This window comes from Coffea arabica, chromosome 7c (genome assembly GCF_036785885.1).
Source record: "Coffea arabica cultivar ET-39 chromosome 7c, Coffea Arabica ET-39 HiFi, whole genome shotgun sequence".
Classification (NCBI taxonomy): Eukaryota; Viridiplantae; Streptophyta; class Magnoliopsida; order Gentianales; family Rubiaceae; genus Coffea; species Coffea arabica.
Window position 1 is genome coordinate 16,939,968 of NC_092322.1, and position 26,044 is coordinate 16,966,011.

Genomic DNA, 26,044 nt, shown 5'->3' on the forward strand with positions numbered 1-26,044 from the left:
GAACCTTGGTAAGGACTCTCAAATACGTGTGGCTATTGTGGGATGTGGTTACTCTGGAGTTGAGCTGGTATTGGAATGATTTTTCTTTAAAAAAAACAAAAAAAGATTAAATGATGAAAACTTTCAATATTAAATGCCAAACGTCATGCTTGTCAAGATCAAAATCAAAATCCGGTCAATAGCATACAATAATTTCCGGTCAATATCAAAATCATATGTCAAGAATACCTAAAAGATATTACAAGGACTTGAGGCGATTTACATGCATGCAAGAGAATCGAAGTCCAGCAACAAATTTGTTGTATTATTCACCTTGTGGGAATGCATATGCAATTGTTTTAGAAATTTGTCTTGTCCAAATATTCTATTTATGAGAACAAGAAAGCTAATTTTTGAACTTTGATTTACAAATAGAAAGGGCAAATATGTAAAGTTGTATTCTCATAAAATCCTTTCTTTCCATATCTCTCCAACTCTCAAATAAGAGAAAGATATTTCTTTTCTTTTCTTTCATTAAACTCCCAAACGAAATATGCATCTTTTCCCTTCTCTTCCTTTCTTTCCTAAGCTATCTTTTCTTTTCTTTTCTCTTCCTTCATAAACTCTCAAACTAAGCCTCTGCTTAAGTGAGACAACACCATTTGAGGACTAAAATGTCTCATTAGAACTTAGGGACTAAAATAAGAGTTTAGGTATAGTTGAAGGGTGCCAAGGGGAATTAACCCCACAGCCGCGATTTATTCAAAACTAGAATTCTGGGATTAGGTTTATAATTTCGGTAAAAGTCAATTCAGACTGTCGAAAAAAAAAAAAAAGAAAATTTGCTTTTTCCCTCGACACTCCACGTCAACTGCGGGGCGGGAAAAAACTCCGACGGATTTTCCACTTCACCACTCTCAGAAATGGCCTATGGCGGCGGCGGAGGCGGCGGCGGCAGCGGAGGGCGGGCAATAAGAGTGCTGAACGTGGCGGAGAAACCGTCAGTGGCCAAAGCAGTTTCGGGATTCCTATCGAAGAACCAGCAAGGAGGATTGAGGGTAAGAGATGGACGGTCCAGATACAATAAGATATTCGAGTTCAATCACACCGTCAATGGACAGCCTTGCCATATGTCCTTCACCTCCGTCACAGGTCATCTCATGGAGCTCGATTTCGACGATCGCTTCAGAAGATGGCATTCTTGTGACCCCGTCGATCTTTACCGTGCTCCTGTTCGTAAATTCGTCCCTGAGGTATTCCATTAGCTCTGTTTGTTGGCTACTTTCTAGCTATTTTTTTTTGTCAACGATGAAGTATTTTGCTTGATTTTGTCTTTTGAAACTTTGTTTTGGAGGCTCCAAGCAATTCAGATGAGTGTAGTACATTGTGTTGTTTTGGTTGGACGTTATAGTTAGTTGCTTGGTTTTGAGCATTGGGTTGAGGTCTAGTTGATAATCAATGACTTGTATGTTTGTTTAGCACGATCGATGATAGATTTCTATGGTATGATATATAATTTTTTTTCTTTTATCTTTACGGTTAAGTACCGATTTTTTTGTAATCTGCTGCAGCTTAGTTGATAGAACTGGGCAAGAATGTAGATTATTATGCACTGGGTACATATAGTGAAATGTGTTGTATCTTTCATGGATGATTGTAGGACAAATCAGATATAAGAAGGACGCTGGAGGAAGAAGCTAGAAAGTGCCAGTGGCTTATCCTGTGGCTTGATTGTGATAGAGAAGGAGAAAATATTGCATTTGAGGTGATTGAAGTCTGTACACAAGCAAATCGCAATCTTAATGTCTGGAGGGCTCGTTTCTCTGCATTAATTGAAAGGTATCTGATTGCTTGCTCTGATAATAGTTTCTCAGGTTTCTGACTTTAAGGCCGTTTTGATTATTTGCTGAAAACCTTTTGATGGTCAGGGAAATTCAGAATTCAGTGCAGAATCTTGTCAGACCCAATCAATTGTTTGCTGATGCAGTGGATCTAAGACAAGTGTGTATCGTTTCAAAACTTAGTTGATCTTTAACTCTATGTCATGCTAATACCTTTCAATACTAAGGATCTGGCCTTTTTTCTTTTCTATTTTTTTTCCTGCTGTTACTGTCAACAACTTATATATGTACCTTTTACAAGTATATTGAACTTTTTTCTTGAGTTCCTTTACCTTCTTATGTTCTGTTCACCTCAGCATTTTAATGTAAACTTTATATCTTTTTCTCTGGCTTGATTATTAGCACGGATTTTCATATTTAACAATTTGCTGGACACATGTTTATGTTCTGATACTATAAAGGCGAGCTAAACTGGAACTTTTCTGCAGGAGATAGACCTTCGGATTGGTGCCTCTTTTACTCGCTTTCAGACCATGTTTTTAAGAGATGCATTTATGATTAATCTTGCTACAGATGACAGGAATCTTGTTATAAGCTATGGACCCTGTCAGGTACTCGCAAGATGATGCCTTTATTATGCACTGGTAGATATAGTTGAAGATAAATTGGTGAATGTGAGCAGATCACACTGTCCATGATATGAAACAGAATTTTGGAGTATGTTAGTTACAATGTGCCATTACTTTACTGCAGTTTCCAACATTGGGCTTTGTCGTGGAGCGCTACTGGGAAAATCAGTCACACGAGGCTGAAGAGTTCTGGACTATTAATTGTACGCACAACACAGATGAAGGCACTGCTAACTTTAAGTGGATGTACTCTTCTAAAATCTTCTTACATTATTAACATTTTTATGTTGAGATGTATGCTTGAAATTATCAAATTTCATAAGTTGTGGCTTTGCAGGCGGGGACATTTCTTTGATTATACATGTGCAGCAATAGTTTATGAAATGTGCATCCAAGAACCTACTGTCACTGTGAGTATTATTTAACTGTGTGAGACCACTGCTGGTTTGGAAACAGACGTGCATTATGGGCTTTGGCATTTACCAACTTTCTCTCTGTGCAGGTCACAGAGATCAAGGAACAAGAAAAACTTAAATATCCTCCTCTTCCTTTGAGTACCCTTGAGCTTGAAAAGCGCGCATCTCGTTTCTTTCACATGAGTCCTGCACATACCATGAAGGTGATATTTCATATTTGATATACAATGTTAATTCTCCATCCTTCATGATGCTCTTTAAAAGTTCTAGCTCATGTTTTATGTGTCCATGTATCCTAGAAATGATAGGAGAGCTGCTTTCTTATGCAGTCTCGTCTTATCATGCAATGCTATCCTGTGGAAGCTGTCCCTTTTTGAGACTGACACTGTCACAACCCATGATCTCCAAAAGATTGAAAATGGAAATGTCAAAGTCCTTTCTGCTGTAGGGTCTTATAAGTGTGATCATGCTTCAGCTTTTTGTTATGCTATCTCCTTCTTGTCCATTGTAATATTGGCGACCTTAGGGCTAAGTGTTTTTACATTTTTAGTAACATGGTTATGCATTTTTTTCCACTTGAAATTTCTTGATGTCGAAATGCCATAATGGCATCTTGAAATTATGGTGTACCATCTATCATAGATCAAAAGTACTTAGCCATCATTTCATTCTGATATTTGCCCATACCATGATTGTTTTAGAAATTTTTTCGATTTTCAAACAGTAAATTTCATGTAAAATAACCTGATTTTTCTTTTCTCTTTTTTTTTTTTTTGTTTTTTTGGTGTCCTTCTATTTGTAATCTTCTTGACTTTGTAGGTAGCAGAAGATCTGTACCAAGCTGGATTTATCAGTTATCCTCGTACTGAGACTGACCGCTTCTCAGAGAAGACTGACTTGCGAGTGGGTATTTGTTCCTTTACGATAACTCAAAGTAATTTGCTTAGCATTGGGATGTGACATAGTTAAATTTTATGTGTAGCCTAATCGATAAGCAAAACTGCTCAATGCAGGATTCAGCATATATGCTTTGCTAGTGAGCTTTCATCGGTGTTCTGATTGATGAAAGTCACTAAGGTCTGTCTAGTGTTTTCTAAGCCAAGGCAAGCTTGCAGGGATGTCTGCAAGAGAGAGAGAGAGAGAGAGAGAGAGAGAGAGAGAGAAGCTGTTAATGTGGGAAAAGATGCTGCTACTGTTACTGATACTGCAGCTGAAAGGAGGAACAATAATTAAAGAGGCTTTGGAAGTTTAACCAGTAGGATCCCATGGTCAATATTTGTGTTGATTTGCATTCAAAGCCATATTTGTGGGATGAGGCTACCCAAATGCTTGAAAACAAGAAATTAGGGTGCATCTCTATTTTGAATTTGGCGAGAGAATTATAATACCTGTTTTAGCACTAAAACCATTCTTTTCCACTACAGTGGTGTAGATGATAAAACTCTCATTGCAGATTGCTAACTTTTTTGGTAGCATTTGTTGAATAAACTTACACACTTTTTGTCACTAATAGCTGGAAAAAGGAGCATCGTAAGTTTCTTCATCTTTTTCCTAGGTCCATGTTCATTTCAGATCCACTATTTTTACAGTCTATTTGCATATTGGTCCAAAGGATTATAGAGCTCTTAAATTTTCTTCATGTCAAGAGCTATTGATTTTCCCTGATTTGCATGTATTAAATAAACGTCTCTTGTCAAGGCACTCGATAGTTGTCCAAAGTACAAAGACTCTTCAAAGTATTTTCAGTAGATATGATACAAAACTTGATATCAGAATGTGCATAGGGTGTTCAGGGATGTTTAAAAGTTGAGATGAGCTGTATGTGATCAAGTTCAACTGATTTTCTCTAGGCTCCATTTTGCTTCAAGCAAGATTCGTAAGCTTGTCTCCCTTAGTGATTGCTACGTCGAGATATGTTTGAGCTTCATTTTGGCAGATCATTGGAACTTGTTATTTTTCTCCTTTGTAGTAGTTTAACTACAGATTCATTTTGTTATTTTAGTTGGATACTTGTTATATGCATGTAAACCTCAAGTTCATACCAATAAATGAAATGTTTTGTGTACATACAGAACCCAAAAAAAAAAAAAAACTATCCATACTTCATTAGCTTTTCACAGCAAATATTCATTTTAGAACTGAAGAAAACTGCAGAAGTGAAATTGGAAATGACGTTTACAAGACTGGTTGCCTCCTCTTAACCCCTTTGGGGGAATCAAAGTACTGACTGCCCAATGCAAAAGATTGGCAGCTCTCTTAAGAATTCCATGTAACATAAAAGGTAACTGGATGTGACATCGATTCTCCAGCTTTACCCATTGCAAGCTTCCTCACCAGCTGAAAAAGATGCCTTTTATCTGATCCCTAGGCAATTGATTGAGGAGCACTTATCAATTAGCTCCTGAGCATGGTCAGTAATGTAGAATTTTATAGTAGGGGGAGAAAAACAAAGGATTTGAACTCTGATATTTTTAAGCATTTAGATGGTGGATCAGGTGAGGAGCAAAGTACACTCTTAAGAGAAATTCACCTTTGTGAATTGTGTGGGTAACCTACAAGTAGACATTTTCTTCTAAACCTCTGCCGTCTGTGGTGCTTGCATTGCAGTGTAATTGTTTATTTATGTCTGCAGTTCAAACCATGTCATGTAAATAATGTAGCTGTCAGGGTATGGCTAGCAGGTTAGACCACCTCACTTTGAAAAGTTAAATGAAATATTGTACATTGTTCAAGTCTACCACTGGTATGTGCTAGAATAAACCTTTCTGGAAGATTATACCGTTTCATCTTGCTTTTGTTGATTAACTAATGCTAATGCTGCTTTTACTTGCATTATTCTGTCCCCCCCCCCACCCCAAAAAAAAACTGTTCTCCACCCCCACCAGCCAGGCCCATGATTGGAACCTTGGCCACCGGGCCGAACCCCAGTGATATATTTCATTGCTACTTTGAGAAGGCTTCTACAATCCAAGTGGCTTTTGACAATCCTTTTTGGTGATTTCCAGGCAATTGTTTTTGAACAACAAGGGCATCCGCTATGGGGCTCATATGCTCAGCTTTTGTTGAACCCTGAAGCAGGGCTTTGGAGAAATCCTAGTAGTGGCAGACACGATGACAAAGCCCATCCTCCCATTCACCCTACCAGATTTTCACCTGGTGAATCTGGATGGAGTCGGGATCACCATGTTAGTAATTAATACTGCTTCCTGCTAACCGGTTAATCTTCCTAATTAGCAGATAAATAACATATAAACTGGTATTTTTGTTTCACATTTGAGGATATTAAGTTCATATACATGCTTTTCTGACAGAGATTGTATGAACTGGTTGTTCGGCATTTTCTAGCCTGTGTTTCTCAGCCAGCCAAAGCGGCTGAAACTTCTGTTGAAATTGACATTGCTGGTGAAGCGTTCTCTTCATCCGGAAGGGTGATACATGCGGTGAGTTTCTTGATGCATTCGCATGGTGCTTGTACCGTCTGGCATTATATAGCTTAACCATCTGTGCTGCTTGTTTGCTTACTTGTGTAATAACAAATCAAACTTATATTTATTTAAGGATTTGCGGATTTCAGCTTGTTTTGATGGATAAAAAGTAAAATGCATGTTGCAGAATTACTGTATGAATTGCACACTAAGATACTGTCACATTCCCTTGCATGTTTAAAACCATGTGCTTCAAAACGTTTAACCAGTCAAAAATTTTGATGCTTGAAGAGTATCCAGTAAACTGCCAATTTAATTTTAAGGGCTCTTCTATTTGTGCTTCAATGGAGAACAGAAGACTAGAGCTATGTTACAAGGACTCTCCTACCCCACCAGACCTTTGTAAACACACATGTAGGTTTGGCATATGTACCTGACTTGGTCAATTTACATTGGGTGTGTTGACTTCACTCCCAGAGAAGGCCATGGGTGTCAAGATAACTAGCAAGCTTGGCTATGCTACAAATTTTATGATGGGAGTGATAAATATGATCCTAGGTTGTTTATGGTGTTTGATTCTGACTGTTGGGTAGGAAATCAGACTAGATGAATATAGAGAATTAAAAAAAAGACAAATTTAGGTCAGGTGGACAAAGATCATAAAATTCAGAATTTCAGCTGACATGAGAGGATAAATGTACCACGTGAGAGATTGGGATTAGAAAGCTCGTTGTAATCTGATCTGATTAGGTTGCGAACTGGTGATTTATAGCATCATAGCCACTTCTTAATGGGCCTTTTAATATGCCTTTCTTATTTGACATTCATCTAGAAGTTGTGCCTCTATAGTATCCTAATACATCAAGAAAGTTATTGAGATACCAAATTTACTTGAAAAGAGTGGATTTTCCTTCCTTGAATGCCAATTAGCAGGCATTAACTTCTTGTCCATAAGATGTACATGACTTCTGTTGTAGACTACTTGGAAGTATGTCTTGCATAGTGTAACATCAGTATCCTTATTTGGCTCATTGGCGGTATCCCTATTCCCAAATTATATGAAGATTGAGAAATTGAATATCCAGACGTGTACCCATATTCCACCCCACATCTGAGTCTGTGTAGAAGGGCTCAAGAGCTCTCTCTTTAAAGTCCCTCAGTTTCAAACTCAAAAATTCAACATAAAATCTTGTGTTTGTGACTAGGCTGGAAAAATTAAAGATCAAGAATTGGAGATGTCAAATTAACTATTTTTGCCGATCAAGCTAGTGTATTTTTTTTATTTGGGGTTTAATGTTCATAATTAAGACAAGCATTGAGCACTCAAATGAAGATATTCTGGAGAGAAGAACTAGGGGAAATACTCTTGTGATTAAGACTTTAATCATAAATCATGTTCCTCTATCTATAAAGTAATTAAAGTGAAATCAGTTCTCCTTTTCTTCTCTTTTTATTGCAGAGTTAAAATTCTATCCTTTGGAGATTCCTCTGCTAAAACCTAGGAGCATCATATGTTTTAAGGGACTAAATTAACTCCGATGTGGTTGGTGAAAAGAAGGTTACTTTGTTGATGAAGTATCCTGTTCTAGAAAAGTTTATGGTGTCTGCTCTTAGTATTTGGGGTTTTATGTCAAGACACATGAAGCGTTTCTTGTGTTCTTGGACACAAAGGGTTTAAATCTGTCTTACCAGTCAATATTATGCATTTTATCTGAATTTTTGGATCTGGGAGGTAAGAAACAAGGAAGTAAGGTGAAGGACAGTGATTTCAAGTTTTGAGAAGTCATTCAAGGATGTGAACCTTTTTGATCCTTTATGGTTTTTGAATTTTTAGTTGATTCAAACCCATACTTGATAGTGGATTTGGTACTTCTGCGATGACAATTATTTAATAAGAAGCTGAATCTATTCACCGCTTTGTATCGTCTCTACCCCAAGCACTCATCTTATGAGGAAAGTTGAGAAGCTTTTTGAAGATAATGGACATTTGAAGAATTTTTGATAGTTGGTTTCCTCCCTGAAAAATATTATAATATACTAGAGCACTTTTGAACAGATTTCAAGTTGCCAATCTCTACTCCTACAATTCATTCCTTTTACTTGAGACAAAATTCAATGCTATTGGTCAATTCTTGGGTTATCGCATTATGTTACCGATTTGCTGTAAATTTCTAAGCTCCCTATTAACCTACTAGATGTTTTCTTTGTTACTACATGACACCAAAGTGCAAGTCTTTTGATTAAAATTTGTATCTCCAGCTTCTTTGGCATATTTTTGCATTTGTCACTTTCTATTCATTTGTATATTCAATTCTAAATAAAAGATGCATTCTAAATTGCTGCTGCTTTTTGTGCATGTGTTGTCAGTATATTTTTGCTTTGTTAATTGTGGTAATGTATTTCATGTTTGCCAGAAAAATTACTTGGATGTATATACATTTGAATCATGGGGTGGTTCAATGATCCCTACATACACTTTGGGGCAACAGGTATGCTACTGATCTTTTGATTGCTAATTTATATCTTTGATTGTATCTGAAGAAGAGAAATCATTTCAATCATAAAGTTTCCATTCTACATAACGATCTGGTTCACATCCCGTGTACAGCGCATCAACCAGGTTTATTTTCATAATTTGTTACTTATGCTATATTTGGTAGCTATTCACCCTTGTGACAACTTTTATAATAGTGAAAGAGAACTTATTATATTGTGATTGATTAATATGCAATAACTGCAGAAAAGATGCTGATAGTTTGGAATACAGTAACTAGGGACAAAAGGGGCTTTTCAAGGTCTTTTGTTGGCACATGCACAAGCATGTTACTTCTCACTCCACCTTTGGTTCCATATAATACTATTGTCAATATACTGTTGGACCAAATTTGGTGTCTTGAGTTCTTATGCCATTGCATGTGGATGCTTTAACCTTGATATTGTTTCATGAAGTTAAGGTAGGACTTGTCAATGCAAGACTTTAGAAATAGCTAATAATATGAATTGCGGGAGTTGAAGTATTAAGTGATCCAAAGTTTTATAGGATCTTTCTTGCTTAATTTTTTAGGATATAGAAATGTGTGACATTAATTTTTTACATGGTTGTTGACTGAGTAGGATATCTTTTGCAATTTGTTCAATATGTTTCTGGCTTTTGCAGATGAATGAGGTCAGGGCTAGAATATATCACTTTAACATACATTTAAAAGGATGTAGTCTCTCTCTCTCTCTCTCCCCCTCTCCCTCCCCAGAATCATATTTTAAAGTTTTTGCCTAAAGAAGTGATTGGAAAGAACAAGAACTGATTCCTTCCTCTACAAAATATGTAAGGCTAAGAAATATTGAGGGTTAAACATCAATTCTGACCCTATGAGTGCCATCTTCCAAGAACAGGGAATTTTCACTCATGCCATCATTGTTAATTTTGATGTGATGAAATCTAGTATCATATCATGATATTAAGAAAAGAAAGTATGAACCATAGTATAGGAGAAAGTTTAATTTTCCAAGTTTGAGACGTTGGCTGTTTGATTCAGTAGTTTTACATCTTGGCTAAACTTGCAAATAATACTGAAAAAAAAAGTTAGATGCAATTTCATTCTTTATGCTTTATTTTCAGTTTGCTGTTAGTACTGATTTTGGAAAAATGTAATGGATGAATGACTTTTTTCTAAATTGGTCTGTATGTAATGCAGTTCATGCCAACAACATTGACTCTTGATTCTGGTGTTACTAGGCCACCACCTCTTTTAAGTGAGGCAGATCTATTGACCTGTATGGACAAGGTGTGGGCTCTGTGTATTTAGATTTATTGGATACTCAGTCCTTTGTTTTATCTTTGAGTTTCTGTCATATAGAGTTTAACATGCCTATAGAATTTTGATGATGTGTTTATTCTTTTACTTTTCTAGGCAGGCATTGGGACAGATGCAACGATGCATGAGCACATACAGAAGTTGCTTGATCGACATTATGCAATAAAAACTCCAGATATTCGTTTCTCCCCAACGAATCTAGTAGCCTGTTTATCTATTTGTTCAGTTTATACACTTGGTCACTTTTTTTTTTGGTCTTTTTTGGGTATAAGCTCTCATTTATTTTGCTTAGACTTTTCAAATGAGAAAGTGAAAAAAGCTTGCCTTCAGTGTGAATGACACAGCATAGGCTTTAGCCACCAACAAAACTGTTGGTTCCAATCTTTCCCATCCCAGCTGAAAGCATTACTGTTAGTACCCAGAAAGGAAACAAAGTAAACCATGCAAAGATCAAAGTAATATAATAACATTCAGATGAGTCTTGAGATTAACTTTCAAGCCTCCAGGTGCTCCCTGAAACCCCAGAGAAGGGGTAGTAAACACAGAATAAAAGCAATTGACCATTAGGTTGAAAAAAAGGAAATGAGTAGCAGTCAACTTCAAGTAAAAAATAGCATGGACACATAGAGCTTTGGATATGCGGAATATAGCTCTAGATGTTGTTCTGGTAAACTCAGGTCTCTGTGATCTATAAGCTTTTGAATATATTTTCTGTAGGATGCATATAGTCGACATTGTGGATTCCCTTGTAATGCAGAGGGATTTTCTATATGCCAACTCCTGCTTCCCTTTCAATTTGCCAAATACCCCGGCATTCCTCACCCCCCCCCCCCAGCATCCTCATCTCAATCCCCTCCCTGTTGTAAAATTCTAACCAAGGCTTAGGACAATATCAAATTAAGGAAGGAGAGGAGAAAAGAGAAAGAAAACGGCAGGGACTCTAGGAATGTATGCACCTTTGCTTTTAGCATCCTTACTGGACTGAATTCTGTCACTGAAATCTTGGATGTTCTTTGGGTTTTTGGGTCAGATATATGCATAATCATTTCATGGCAATGAATTTTCTGTACCATCATGGAATACTATAGTTGGATCATCATCCTTTGCCATACTCCGTCCACGTGGAGTTGGGGATATTTGCTGCTGGGTGTTTTGAACTTTTTTTTAGGACATCAACCGCTGATAGAGTAAAACCTTTTATTTACAAGATTATTCTTGCTTGATGAGAGTGATTGCTTCACAATCATGGAATGGAGTGTAGATGGAAAATGTATCTGTAATTGTTTCTTTTGGGTGTTGTGATTAGATATTTAAGATTATTCTTGTTAATTTCTTTCCATTGTCCTACATATAGCGTGATGATTTAAAATCAGGTGTAGGGGTAACAAATTATTTTACAGTTGTTAGTCATGGAGTTAACTGCATGAGACATATGAATGAAGAGATGTGCCACCTGCTTTTTTAATTAGTAAGGTAGGTGCTTAATGACTTTACCTAGTAGTGATGATAATACAAGGTCTTAGTGAGGAGACGTACTGAATTAAATGAGGAGTCCAAAGTTTGCTGGTAGATTTTGGGTGGGCTGCACACAGGGGCGTCCACTCAAGATTTTGTACAAAATTTTTTCCTCCCTTCTAGAAGATCAAAGTGTCCCTCGATATAGGTGCATAAGAATAATAAGGGCCAATCCACACCTCCCAATCCCCAAATTTCTTAGGAATTTGAGATCCCTCATGAATTTTGTATATGAAAATCTTTGCCCCCACAAAACGCAAATTGTTTAGATGCCAACGCCTAGCTTCTCTCCTTCATTTTGCATTTGTAGCATTGAACTCGTGCACCTTCCTTCAATAGGAAAATTGAAGAATAAAAAATGACGCATCTTCAAAGTGAAACTTGAATCTGATTAAGTTCCTTAAATCCTTAATTTGTTCCACAATGTTAATCTAAAATGGATATTTCATCTATATAGTTTGGAATACATAAGGCTCGTGTAGCAGAGTCTTGAATATTATGACTTCGATCCCGTTAAGGCACATTTTCAATTAAAGGAAAGGAAAGGAAGGGACTCTAGTGAAAGAGAAAGAATGGGGAGTATGGGAAAGCAGTTTCCATCAATTTTTGTTTGGATTAAATATGGAAGGAAGAGAGGAAATACGGATATATTTTTTGAATTAGGAAAGGAAAGGAAATGACTGTATTTTAGTTACATTCTTGCCCATAACAAGTCTAATTTGTGAGCATCTGTGTTGAACTTTAACCTATCCTTGGTTTGTTGTTTGTTTGTTTTGGTACTCATTGTTTCAGTGTCAAGTAAAGTGATAATGTACCAAAATGAATTCAATACTTTTCATCTAGCATTTTTTTTAATATGTTTTGAGGGGGAGGGGGGTGGAGATTGGTTAAATAATTAAAACTGCTATCACTCAAAATTTGCAGATGTGCAATGAAGAAACTAGGTTTAGGGTGGTCTGAAGATTGTGTTGAAGAAAAGTTACATTAGCTGTTGACAAGGAAACAAAGGATTCTATAGATGGAAAGTAACTGGCACAAAACAACTACACCTAATCCCTCCCTTTCCCTCCTCAAAAGTCAAGCCAAAAGAAAAAACAACTTATCCTTCCATTTCCTTTCTCTCTGAAATAAACTGTGGATTTTCTAACTCCCACATTTCTGTTAGACTTCTGAATGTTTCACGAATTTATGTGGAAATAAAAAGCACCGCATTTTGTTTGGATTAGTGTCTAACCAGATGTTCCTGTCCTCTTTTTCAGGGGGAGGCACTAGTCATGGGGTACGATGACATGGGGTGAGTAATTACTGATCTACTGTATTATTAAATTACTTAGACACAGCGATGAATTTTACCCCACTAATATCAAGCAGGTTAGATGTATGAAAGATTGTATGATATATCTGAATCTTATGATTTATTTCTTGGACATGAGAAAAGTTATTGACTTTATTTTGTTATTTTACACTTTGCATCATCCAATCTTTAGAAACCATAATTATAATTTATTTTTGGCATAAGAATAAGGAGTAATCACAAAGAGTCCTTGGTTGAGTGTTCAACTTATTGGTATCTGCACTGAAGTACACACAAGAAAGGATATCACTTTGAGAAAAGACACCAACTCCTATACCCATACCAAACTGCAGTTCCTACTAAATGTAGAAAAAATTCTTTATGGGTATTTAGATTCAAATCCCCAGCCAGTGAAACTCCCATATTTCTTTTGTTCTCTGAACTCCTTTGCAGCTTGCAGCTGTCTGTTTACATCATGGATGATAATGTGCAGAATAGCCACTACTGGAAAGGATGTTTTCAGTAACCTCAGAACATGGTAGAGTGTGGGTATTGGTTTGTGAAGTGTTGGGTCACATGTTGCAGTTTCATTCTTCCCTAATCTTCTCCTTTATAGATGAAGCATTATCTTCAAATTGTCTGCCAAACAAGTGCAGAAACAGGACAAGCAGAGAATACATGATTAATGGATTAATTATCCCTTTTACATGATAGATTGAAGTGGAAACTTGATACTTGAAGCTCCTCAATCTATCTTGCCTCCTGCAGAGTAATCAAATGATTGTGTGCTTCGTTTTGCATACAGGCTTATTTGAAGCCACATAAAACCCCACTGATGTCTAAAAACCTTAATAGCTGATTAAACTGCTAAATGAACCCCTTCTGATCTGAACTGTCCAAGATCATCGTTTATTCCAGGTTTAAGGAGAGAGTTTAAAGGAGTGCTGTCCTTGAGTTGCTGGACTTCATCAGTTTTCCTTCTTCTAGAAGACGAGTTCATGGTTTCTTGATCAATGACTGCAGCAACCTTAACCTGATCTTTGCTTAGCACTCCAAAGGCTGTCATGTGAATTTTGGAATATAGGTGCAACAGAGGATGGGAAGGAAACAGTTAATATATCAGAAAACAGCATATTCCCCTTCCTAGGGCTGTACATGAGTCGAGCCGCTCGTGAGCAACTCGAGTCGATCTTGGTCAACATCGAGCTCGAGCTTGAACTCGAGTTCAAAGATACTTAGCTCGTTAGCTCGCGAGCCGGCTCAATTTTATATATTTATATTTTTTATTTTTATTTTAATAGTGAAATTACATATATATTCCTAATATTTTATTATTTGTTAAGAAAAATTATTATTTTTTTCATTTTTTAAAAAATAAAATAATTGTTTTATTTATTTTTTTAAGCTCTGTCGAGCTTGAGCTTTATATTGAGAGCTCGAACTTGATAAAATTAAGTCGAGACTCGGCTCGTTTAGGCCAAAGCTTGACTCGACTCAACTTGTTTGCAGCTCTACCCCTTCCCCACATCAACACAGATCAGTCCAATTGAGTCACTTAGCTGTAGCACCTGCCTCAAGGTTTGAGAATTATAAGCTCTTATCTTGATTGAACAAAAACTACTGCCTCTTGCGAATAGTTTATCTATCATTTGATCTGTTCTACTACAGATATGGGAAACATATTTTAGGATCACAGATGTGTCCCACAACCATGATTATTAGCCCATGCACTTTGCACATCTTCCGAGTTTTCTTTGGCCACCAAAGTTATTATATTCTTCTCCAGATCATAATGAAATTTTGTACAATCCTTCCATTCTCTTAAGAGCAGCCTTCGGAAATTCTGCTGCTATTTACCTGGACATGCAAGACTAATTTTGCTCGTTGCAAACTACCTCCACAGCTCATCCTTCTCATTGACCATCACTTGATCCTTTCTAAAGCTTTGTTGATTGCAGGTTTACAATCACCAATAGTAATTCTTGTCGTTATTAAGTAACACCTGAAGTGTATAAAAGGGAGCAGCCTTTGAGTCATCTCCACTGCAAGTATCGCACTAAGAATTATGTTCATATATCTTATATCTTACAACAAATTTGTGGATTGTTGTTTTGACTCTGTAAAGTTACAACATACATGAATGTAAACTTTCCATGACTCTAATAATTTATTTGTAGAAACATGACTTCTGCAACTGATTTTTCGTACTCATGAGATCATCTCTTCTCTCTCTCTCTCTCTCTGAACTTTATTTTGTTTTAGTTTAGTCTATTTTGTTTTGTTGGACATTTTTTTGTCAAAGCCAAATTGTGAAAAAGAGAGGTGAAAGGATAAAAACTGACAGTGAATTTTCATTTTCTTATGTATCTTATCTGTGTTGCTACTTGAGTATTGGCTGAAAGTTGTACCCCTCTTTCCTGGATTGGACATGTTAGCTCTTTCGTAGGTTCTGTAGTACATATGGCTTTTCCTTGGTAGCTGCCTCATTGTACTTGCAAGATTAGAATTAATAGTTTTATACCAAAGGGCTATACAATTTGTGCTACAAGTATGCTACTGAAACTTTTTCTTAAAAGATTTCTGCCAAAGGGCTATAAAATTTGTGCTACAAGTATGCAACTGAAACTTTTTTAACTTAGAATCTAGTTAAAAGATTTCTATTATTTGCACTTGATTCACTTTTCATAGAATCAATTTTATATGTTTAACCTGACTGTTGAAACCAGAAATTGTGGGATTTCAACTTTTATTGAGTGTGTTTGAATGATGAAAAGGAAAGGAGACTTTCTTAATCATTTAGGACACTCGGGAATTGATTTCCTTCATTTTTCCTGCACATGTATCAAACTCTAATAAAAACTTTAAGTTCTCACAACAAAAATTAAGCTCTAGAACCAACCATTTATCCACCTTTTTTTTAACCTCTTTCTTCCACCTTTAACTTGCTTTTCCTGAGAAGCAATTTTTTTGAGTTTCCTTTCTACATTGACAAGGCTCTATGAGGTTGTATATTCTTGCAGTCAAATTGTAGCATGAGAAAATAGATGCCAGCTATGGCCATGCCCACTGAGAACGGGTAATTAGGATCTGCTGTTAGGATAAAATGTGCCTTTAGTGAAATGATGCTCCTGCATCAGACTTCTTAAACCTTTATGTTGTAATATAGTAAGTAGATTTGTTAATTGAAGTGCAAAATTTGATTTGTGGGATAGCTTGATTTTAGGTTGTAAATAATAAGTTTGATTTTAGGATTTAGGTTATTCTATACTTGTATATATGTCTTTGTTGTACTATTGAGAATGAAGTAAGGAATATCAAGATATTTTCTCTAATTTTCATTTTACATGCTACTCTCTTGGTTTCAATTCTAGATTCTTAATCATGGAAGTCTTGAAATGATGTATATACTTAAAAAGTGAAATATGCAAACTTTAGGCCCACTACATTACTTCTTCTAGAAAGTGGACAAAATGTGGGGATACACAAGTACTTACAAGTCACATCACAAACCATTATTTATGGAAAATGGACATAATTCTGGCACTATTATAGAAAGGCGAGTGGACATTTTTTCTGGCACTATTATAGAAAGGCATGTGAATGCTTTGGCTTTAGACTTGGGCATGCATGTCTCTGTTGTACAGATGAAAATGTTGATGTCTAAGATATACAGACAAATTTTAAGTTATAATGAAAAGTAATGATGAAATGTATTGTACTTGGCAGTTATGAATTATGGAAACCATACCTGCGTGCTATGATGGAGTCTGATATGAAAGCAGTTAGCATTGGGACCAAGAGAAAAACTGAGGTTTTGGAAACTTGCTTGCAGCAGATGAAAGCATGCTTTATAGATGTATGTTTGTACCTACAGCATCCTTCTTTTTGCAAACTTTGACAAGTCACAATGTTTATATAGTTTGCTGTGCTGTATTCTTTTTTCGCCTATGATGGACTTATCAATTGTTTTCATTATGTATATAATTTGGATTCTATAATTCTATTGTTTATTCTGCATCAAAGAGATGGTCCATTTTTCATTATCTGTAAGTTTCCAATGAAACATCGATTTTGGCTATCTGGACTGTGTGATCAAGGTCTCTGATTAAGAAATCAGCCAATCTGTCTCTGAATTAAAAAATTACAACGGACACTGGACATAAGAAGCATTTTTCAATCGTAATATTAGAAATATATCAGAAATATTGGTCTGTGTACATATTTGAAGATGTTACTTTTCTCTCTCTCTCTCTCTCTAAAAATATTGAAAGCTATTTGAAACATGTAACTTATTTACTCAAAATCTTTACAGGCCCGAGCAAACAAAGGAAAGCTCTTTGAAGCCATGGCAATATTCTTTGAGAGGTCAAATGATAAATTCATTTGATAGGTTGGACAGTGTGCTTCACCAGCTGAGCAATCTGTGCTTTATTATGCAGGTCAAATAGATCCAATGACAATCAGCACAATACAGGTGGAGATGTTGTTCGCAAATGCAGTATTTGCCATGAATCAGATATGGTGCTTAAGCAAAAACCGGTAATTTCTTGTATCTGTTGCATGATGCTGTCCATCTGATGACTAATAAGATGTTTCTTGTTTTCAGCAGTTTTCTTTGTCATCTCATTTTATGTTATTCTGAAGTAATAATGCCATCATTTCATCCCCTTGACCTTACATTTGGTGTTTGATTGGCCCTCAATTAAAAGTATATTATCTAAAATAGTAAGATATATTACCACCATTACAAAGCAAAATTTTCTCCTTTAATTTATGAAACCAACTTCTATCACATTTAAGCCCCCCTTTATCCCATGGCAACTATTTTTTTTGTAAAACTAATTTTCAATAGTATGGCTATAACATTTTGACTTTCCCTATTACTGGTTATACTTAATAAATTTTCAGAATTAATATCTTCCACATTACACTACTGGAATCTCTGTTTTCCTTCTTTAAAAACTAATTTTCAATAAAATGGCTATAACATTTTGACTTTTCCTATTACTGGTTATGCTTGATAAATTTTCAGAATTAGTATCTTTTGTGTTACGTTAAAGGAATCTCTGTTTTCTTTCTTTGCAGGATGGACATTTCATGGTTGGATGCTTGGGATTCCCACAGGTGAGGGCTTCTTGTCTTAGATGCTGGTGATATTACTTTACAAATTTTCTTTCTAGCAGTCATTTTAGTTATTTAAACAGTTAGGTGGAGAAAAACCCAGAGAGACTAGATAAATTCATGTCTGGTAATTAGGGTTGTTGATAAAATTTGTCAGATTTAATTGATGCCTGATGTTTCCTTTCATAAGTGTTAGCATATTTAGATTCTTTTAGATGCCAAAAATAAACCCTAAAATATAAGAATCCCCAACCCATCACTTATTTCCTTTTCCAGATTGAAACAGTCCTCTGAAGCAGCTGTTTCGCCTCCTAGTGTTAGTCTACCTTTACCATATCCTACATCAAGCCTCCTCCAGAAAACAATGTCACTCTTTTGAAGCTGCTAACATCCATTTTGAACTCCCTGGGATGGACATCTGCGCAGGATCTCTCCATGCCACTGCTATCCCTTGGTTATGTCACTACTATCCCCTGTTGGACATGTGCATGTTTATGCAGCTTTGTCTTCATGATGGTTAAAGGCTTGGCTAATTGTGTTTGTGAGTCTTGCTTGCTTGAGTATGGCTGGTAATGACTAAAGGTGGTTGGGAAATGGTGGGAAAGGCTTCCCTGCAGGAAGGAATATTGAGGAACTCAAAGGCAGTTAGATTAGGAAAAATAAACAGAAATGAAAGTAGAGAGGCAGCCAAGTATGGAAGGACGTAGGGAAAATTGTAAAAGAGAGGGGAAGGAAAAAATGAAGTTGCTTGTCATAGCTTGGGAGCGGGTTGATAAGTAGACTGCTTTGGAGATATATGGCAGGTATTGGACAGAAGCTGAAAGATGAAAATATTTGAGTATGAATCCATGTAAGATTAGGAGACTAGGTGGACAACAGGCCAATACATTATTGGTAGTTGGGTTGATTTTTTTTGCTAAGTAGTTTTTGGTGATCATATGATCTGTCGAATAACTTGGACCTTGTACTTCAGTTTTCAGAGATTCTCTCTAGAGCTATGCACTACAGATATCTGCTGGTTGATTTGGCATCTGACGGCCTTAACATCATTCAACCCCAGAATCAAGGAAAAGCAAATATAGAATGGAATAATTGGAAGGAGAAGGATTTTCATTTTTTTCCCCCTTAAGTGGCCCAAGTCTTCAAACTTGTATGAGTGGTTAAGAAGATAGTACCTCCATCTCCCACCAGAACTGTCTTGCTCCTTTCATGCCTGTAATATTTGCCATATATTACATTTTATTGGTTAACAGAAATGGTCATAAACTGCAATTGTAGAGCAGAGTTATCTGTATATGACAGAAGCTGACAACTTACTATAGTAAATGTATGGTTTTCCCATTAAAGATAGAGATGGATTTTGGCATATTAATTACACTAGAATTCTAGTTTCTTAATTGGCAAGTCTCAGCTAATATGAAAGGAATTGCTACTTTATCTAAACTTGTAGGTAAGGCATACTCTATGTATGGGCAGATTTAGGTTGACTTGTTCGTAGGACAAGAAAATGGACAGAAAAGGTGGGCTAAGTGAAAGCAGATTTAGGTTGACTTGTACGTAGGATAAGAAAATGGACACAAAAGGTGGGCTAAGTGAAGCTATTTTCTAGTCACAGTGTCTGTGAGCTGATGGTTTTTTACTGACATGGAGGTACTTGGAAAAGAAAAAACATGTTAGACCATAGATGGTACTCAGACTTCATATGAAAAGCAAACAGAAGGATCATCTTCTCACCATTTGATGATTACCATAATATATTATTTCTTTCTTTTCATCATTGTAGCATGAAGACAGGTCTATGTCTATAGATAGTTGATAGTTCCACCAAAGAGCTTCATGATATGGTTTTTGTACTCTCGAGTAATTTGTCTGTTTGAATGCTCAGTGTAGGAATGTCGTTTGGCTTCCAGGGTCAATATCCCAAGCAGCTGTTACCCACGATATTTGTGGTATCTGCACTCCAGGTCAGTTGTCATTTATTTTTGTAGTTATTATGTTCCTTCTAGTATGTAACTAGTTTTTTTGTCAGATTCTGTTCATTGAAAACTGGCTGTAGATTCACATTTCATAGTGAATATTCCACATGTAAACTGACATTTAATCACTATTTGCAGGACCAGTTTTCAAGATTCAGTTCAAATTTCGTCGGCTAGAAATACCTCCAAATTACAATGTTGATCATTTAGGTAGCCTTAGACTTGAAGAAAACTTCAATTTACACCAACCATCTTATATTTTTGTCGCTTCATTTGTTTTTGTAGTGCTTACATAGTCTTGAAGTTTGGTTTTCATGATATGGCGGTCAATTAATGCTTTGTGTGGATCTCCACTTTAACGCAGACCATTTTTAGAGGCAAATGTATGGTTCAGGTTGAGTTATTCTGTTTCTAATCTGTCATGCCATCTTGGATACTGGGAATATCTTCTTGCAAATTTGGCATGAGCATGTATCCATTTCTTAACCTACTAGGTTTCCACTCTTTGTCTAGCTTCCCGTTATTATAGATGTATAAAGTGCCTCAATATATGAGAGATGCATACTGATGACATACTTGTTCAAGTAAGTTATTGCCCAGTGAGTTCATACTCCCAAGGCTTGTAAACTTTAAGACCTCAACTTAGTCTTCATTTTGCAAACGACATATTGGCATGAAATAGGTTGCAGAACTCTCCAGCTTAATAATGCTAAATAGTTGAAAATTAGTCATCAGAGACGGGACACATGAGATTAATAATTTTAGATCAATCAATGCTGAAGCATTTGAGAATGGAAGTTTCTCCATCCTGCTTGCTTTTTTTTTGGTTCTTTTGTCCAACTTGGAGTCTCTAGTTAGCATGGTTTTGTTGGAAGCTTTGGACTGCAAAGTAAGGATGCAACTGAACTTAATAGATAAAGCTGATTTCTTATTTGTTTTCATTACCATATAGGCTGGTCATACACACAGCCTGCTTATGTTGTAGTGCTCATCATGCTCAATGTAACGCATGCTATGCTTATATGATATATCCACAGCTATGCTTACATTTGCACATGCATTGATGTAATTGATTACTGGAATTACTGAACGAGTCATTCTGCATTTGAAGATTTTGGAATGAGGAAAAATTTTGATGATTGGATCTCATTTTTCAGGTTGCATTGGGGGTTGTGATGATACTCTAAGGCAACTGGTGGAAATTTGTGGAACTGGGGCTCGCACTGCTTCCAGCGTTTCTGGTATGTTTTCGGTGGTGATTTTATGCGGCTAAATGTAATTGTGCATGGATTAGTTGATATGATAGCTATCATGAGGTTAGAACTGGCCCAGCCTCTTTGGAAGCATGAGGTTTTGAACACGGCAATTAGTAAATCTTTTATTGCACACAAAAGCATCCCTGCTAGTTTATAGTGTCATGGCATTGAGTGTGTTTTACTGTGTCTGACATGTTGAGAGCATTTTAGAATTGGAAAATGCTGAAACAGTTCAGAGATTCAGAGACATGGAGATCCCCGTCAACCTTGGTCTAGATATTGAATTCGTGACAATCAAACTTACTGAGCTTTTGGATCTAACATACATATTTCAACAACGTGACTTTTAGAGTTGAATAAGCATATAACCATGAAATTTTGTATCTTTTACTTGAATTGATTCAGAAGTCTTCTTTCAAAAGTAAACAAGTTATGGCAGTTCAATAGTTGCATATCAACCTACTTAGGACAGAAGAAGACTATTTGACTGCTAGTTTTTTAGCAACGTTTTTGGTACTTCATATTCGTCAATATGGATTTAATTTCATGGTTTTTTGTTGAAATTAATAAAAATAAAACATTTAATGTCACATAGACTATGTTTAATATATCTGGCTTAACAAGAATGAAAGAATTATTGAAGTAAAGCAAATTGATCTAAATCTTGATTTTCAGTATCTCATAATGCATATTCTAAAGGTGACAGGATGTTGTTCTTACCCAGACAAATTCAGTAAATGCTTCCTATTAAATACATGAGAATAGCTTATTTTTAGTCAGTCACAAATATTTGGAATATTTATCAATAAATTTTCTAATTTTACTTCCGTTAAGAATGTTTATGTTAGAAGTTGAGTCTATTTAGCCTGTAATCTAGTCCACAGTTTGTGCTTATACCAAAGAGTGAAAAAGTTTTGGCTTTGCAAATCTGGCCTGGACATGATTCTCACGACCAAAGATAGTAAAGGAATACCATTGGTCTTGATTGGGCCAGTTTCTGCTGTGCAATATGTAATAATAATGGCAATTGGGCCGAACATCTCAAAACCGGAATTACACTTTATGGTTTTGTTAGCCGGCAAAAGGAGCCAGTTGTGGTAAGATGACAGTGATGAGCTGAGTCTGCAACCCAGCTGGCATGTGTCACTTGATATGTCAAATCAAGTTTAATCTCCTACATTAACCTCAAGGTGATGCTTTGCAAATTGTGCCATGTCAACAAAGTTGTATTCAACATGTACTTACTAGTATCTATGTGTATTCTGTTTCGAGAAACTTTGTTGGTTGCCTCCATTTCATTGGAACCCTAGCCTCAAACCATTCTTGTTTTAAATGAGTCCATTGTCTTCGTTTCACAATTCTATTGAAGCGTGAAACGTCCTATGAACTCTGAAGTTGAATGTGGTTTCACCATGCTACTGATTTTTTTATTTTGTCTGGAACATCTATAAATTTCAAGGACTGCTAAGAATTTGTGTAAAAGATGGCAATTATATATTGGACTTCATTTTGTGGTTGGTTTGGTATGATTTTACTAATTGACTATTTATACATCTTTTGCCAGGTAGGGGACAGGGTGCTACATCATCTAACAGTGCTCAGCGAAGTAGTTCCAGAGGGCGGATGGCTTGTGTATATTGTAGGCAAACAGGACATTCTTCAGATTTTTGTCCTTCACAACCTTCTCGTAGTCATACTGCTAGAAACCAGGAAACTAATCCACCAAATGGTTTGATAATTTACTACTTTCTCTAATTAACCTCATGTATTTATCTGTTCATATTTCTTTGGTACCTTTCAAGTAGCAATGCCATCACATCATGCTAGTTAACCTGCAAATGGGTACCCCAACTGTCTTAGCTGGGGAACTTTGGTAATTTCCAAGCATCTGTAATAACTGTCCTTGGAAAGGGAACTGGTTATTAAATTTTGAAGGATCTGTAATATCTATGTCATCTTGAGTCTCTTGCAGAAGTTGCACTTCAATCCATTAAACTCCAAAAAAAAATAAATAAAAGAACAGATCATGAGCTGTGCTTCTTCCTCATGGGATTTTATTTGTTCCTGCCATTGAACAGCTAAAATTTGTTTCTGAAGAACTCACCACTATCTAGAGCCTCATTCAGATATTTGGTTACTACTGATACATCAACTAATGATGCAGGAGAATCTTCAATACATTGTAACTCATGTGGGGAGCCTTGTGTTCTGCGGACTGCTAATACTGCAACTAATCGTGGGAGGAAGTTCTTTTCTTGTCAATCTCAGGGGTGCAACTTTTTTATGTATGTCAAGTTAGATTTAATTAAATTCTTTGGGTGTGACTTGAATTACCATGACCATATTCTGCTGTTAGTCTGTGTACAATCCTTTAGCCTATCCATTTTATGAGTAAAACTGTATTTACCAGAGAGCAACCCTAGCATGTCACTCCACAGTCAGAAACATCTGAACCCACGTTTTTGGCAGCATTGCTGATATGTTTGGCTTTCTCTTGCGTTATTTAATAGTCGTGGTCTTTCACAAGGTCTGTTCACTTGAAAAGGTGCCCAAGTGCTGAAGAAATTACAAAAACCACAATAAAGGGGTTAGATAAGCTAGTATTAGGTGGCATGAAATGCCTGGATGTATGATTTGAGATTTTATTTGTCAATAAATAAGTACCTATATAAGTTGATTATTTGAAATATTTAGAAAAGAAACCATGTATGCTTCTTTTATGAGGTCTTGCTTTCATTGGTTGTTTCGTAGGTGTACAAATAATTCTTTTTTTTTTTTTGACAACATAGGACATAAATTCGATTTCCATTGTTTCGTTCTTTACATTGTCAAGATGTGATGCAGATGGGAAGATAGCATGAATGGAGCCAGTAGTGTTTCTCGGGCAAATGCAAGAAGCTTTGCATCTAACCCTAGCAGGAGAGGTGGTCGAGGCAGTCGAACGGGAGGGCGTGCGAGTGGTGCTGCATTTGTGTCAGCTACCGGTGAACCAATATCTGGCAGGTGTTTTAACTGTGGTGATCCATCACATTTTGCAAACGTCTGTCCAAATCGTGGGAGATGAATTGAAAGTTAAGTCTGCATAGACGAAGTTGTAGAAGGTGAAATTTATGATGAGAGGTACGAGTTTTTATGCTGTATAATGTTGTGTTCACTTCAGGAGATTCTTCTGCCAGCATAACTTTTGGAAATTTGTGGTTAAACTTGATGAACTTGATACAAACACCAGTGTCTCCTTGATGCGAAGAAATTATTCTGTCGTATAATGTAGATTTTTCAAAACAAGCCATGAGTTAACACAAAATAACTTGAGGAGTTACCTTGAATTACTACTAGTAACAAAATAAAGAAAATTTCAGTTGATAGCTAGGGGGGTATTGCTCCTGCTTGGCCAGTTGGCCGGTTGGGGATCGAACTTGGATAGCCAGGTTTGGGTAGGAAGGTAGGGGAGGGAGAAAGGGTTAAAAAAATTATCTTCTTTTTGGTGAGAAGAAAAAAGTATTTGTATGTTAATAAGATTCAAAAATAATTTACTTTGTACAACTACTTTTAGATTGTTAGCATCATTCTAAAGGTTAATTTTGATTAAGAAAGATCATGATTCATGTCTTTTAATTTTTTTAATTAATAAGACAATAGAGAAGAAGACTTCACGGGAACAATTTAAAATATGTTAATTGAGTTAGTATATTTGAACAAATGTTTAATATAAGACAGAGTTTTGATATACATAATTGGCATATTATCATCCTACAGGTGAATTAAACAACAAAGTCTTTATGACCATGGAACCTATCCTCAAACCACATAGGCATTGTGTAATTGCCGGGCATCTGCAAACTCACATCTTTGCATTTTGGGCATTTCTCCTTGAGTTTGTCCGTGGTAGAAGACCATTTCAACCACACAATTATCCAATGGAAAATTAACTCCAGTGGGGTGAGTGTGTTTGCGCTGGAAAAAAAGGTAGAATTCTGCCGGTGGTCTATGAAGCCTGTGTAAGGAAGAATTGGTGTTAAAATTTGGCCCGTTATGTTGGCATTTCAAACTAATAGCTACACCTATCATCAATGTTTTGAAACTTGGGCCGTTAATTGAACTAGTGAGGTGTTTGAATTACGATTCAATCAGTCGATTGATTCAATCTTATTCAATGAATGTTTTTAAAAAAATAAATTATATGAATATATGTGCACAAAATAAAATATCCAATGAACTAATTTAAGATTTTATCTAATAAAAAGTTTAATATTTTTAAAGAACATGGACTTTCACAAATAAATTTTTTAAATTATAAGTTCAAACAAATAAATTTCATCTCAATTATATCTACCAAAAAATAATCTTAAATCCTACCCAAGAATACCACAATATTCTGAAATTAAACAAAATTCATGTCTTTAGAAATTAGACATTGTGAGTTTAAACTTCAAACCATGTTTTTTGGAATTAAAGATTTCAATTTTGTTTTAAAAAAAAAAAAAGAAGCTTGAAGCCTGGATGAAATTAGGAAAGTCAAAAGTAGAGATGTAAACTTGATAAGAGACCAAAGATGATAAGAAAATGAGTGAGTTTAACAGCTCATTCCAGTTCGAACGGGTTGCATGGTTCACACGATTTTCATCGGTTCTTAGTCCAATCAACCCAAAGTATGAACTGACTTAGAGTTATGACCGATTCACGATACAACTGGTTGACCAGGTCGATTCAACCTGAGTTTCAAAACACTGCCTATCATCCACATATGCAATTTTTCGCAAGATTCTTCGTCACTGCCTGA

General features: G+C 36.1%; 1 protein-coding gene across 3 annotated transcripts; it reads left to right on the top strand.

Annotated features, from left to right (window-relative positions):
• Positions 1 to 643: 643 nt before the first annotated feature.
• Positions 644 to 24,487, top strand: LOC113698759 (DNA topoisomerase 3-alpha). 3 transcript variants are annotated; one of them, XM_027218694.2, is made up of 24 exons: positions 649 to 1,232; positions 1,640 to 1,818; positions 1,908 to 1,980; positions 2,309 to 2,431; positions 2,574 to 2,695; positions 2,787 to 2,859; positions 2,952 to 3,068; positions 3,685 to 3,768; positions 5,871 to 6,050; positions 6,177 to 6,305; positions 8,705 to 8,779; positions 9,983 to 10,072; positions 10,199 to 10,303; positions 12,877 to 12,911; positions 16,638 to 16,767; positions 17,224 to 17,276; positions 17,351 to 17,450; positions 17,997 to 18,035; positions 19,918 to 19,996; positions 20,147 to 20,218; positions 21,166 to 21,249; positions 22,829 to 22,993; positions 23,429 to 23,549; positions 24,109 to 24,487. In XM_027218694.2, the coding sequence occupies exons 1-24, from the start codon at positions 903 to 905 to the stop codon at positions 24,326 to 24,328; spliced, it is 2,778 nt and encodes a 925-aa protein (XP_027074495.2). In that variant the 5' UTR covers positions 649 to 902; the 3' UTR covers positions 24,329 to 24,487. The 3 variants fall into 3 exon arrangements, with proteins under 3 accessions (XP_071914411.1, XP_071914410.1, XP_027074495.2); XM_072058310.1 differs by lacking the exon at positions 16,638 to 16,767 and having other exon boundaries at positions 644 to 1,232; positions 19,923 to 19,996; XM_072058309.1 differs by lacking the exon at positions 2,309 to 2,431 and having other exon boundaries at positions 647 to 1,232.
• The last annotated feature ends 1,557 nt before the right edge of the window (positions 24,488 to 26,044 follow it).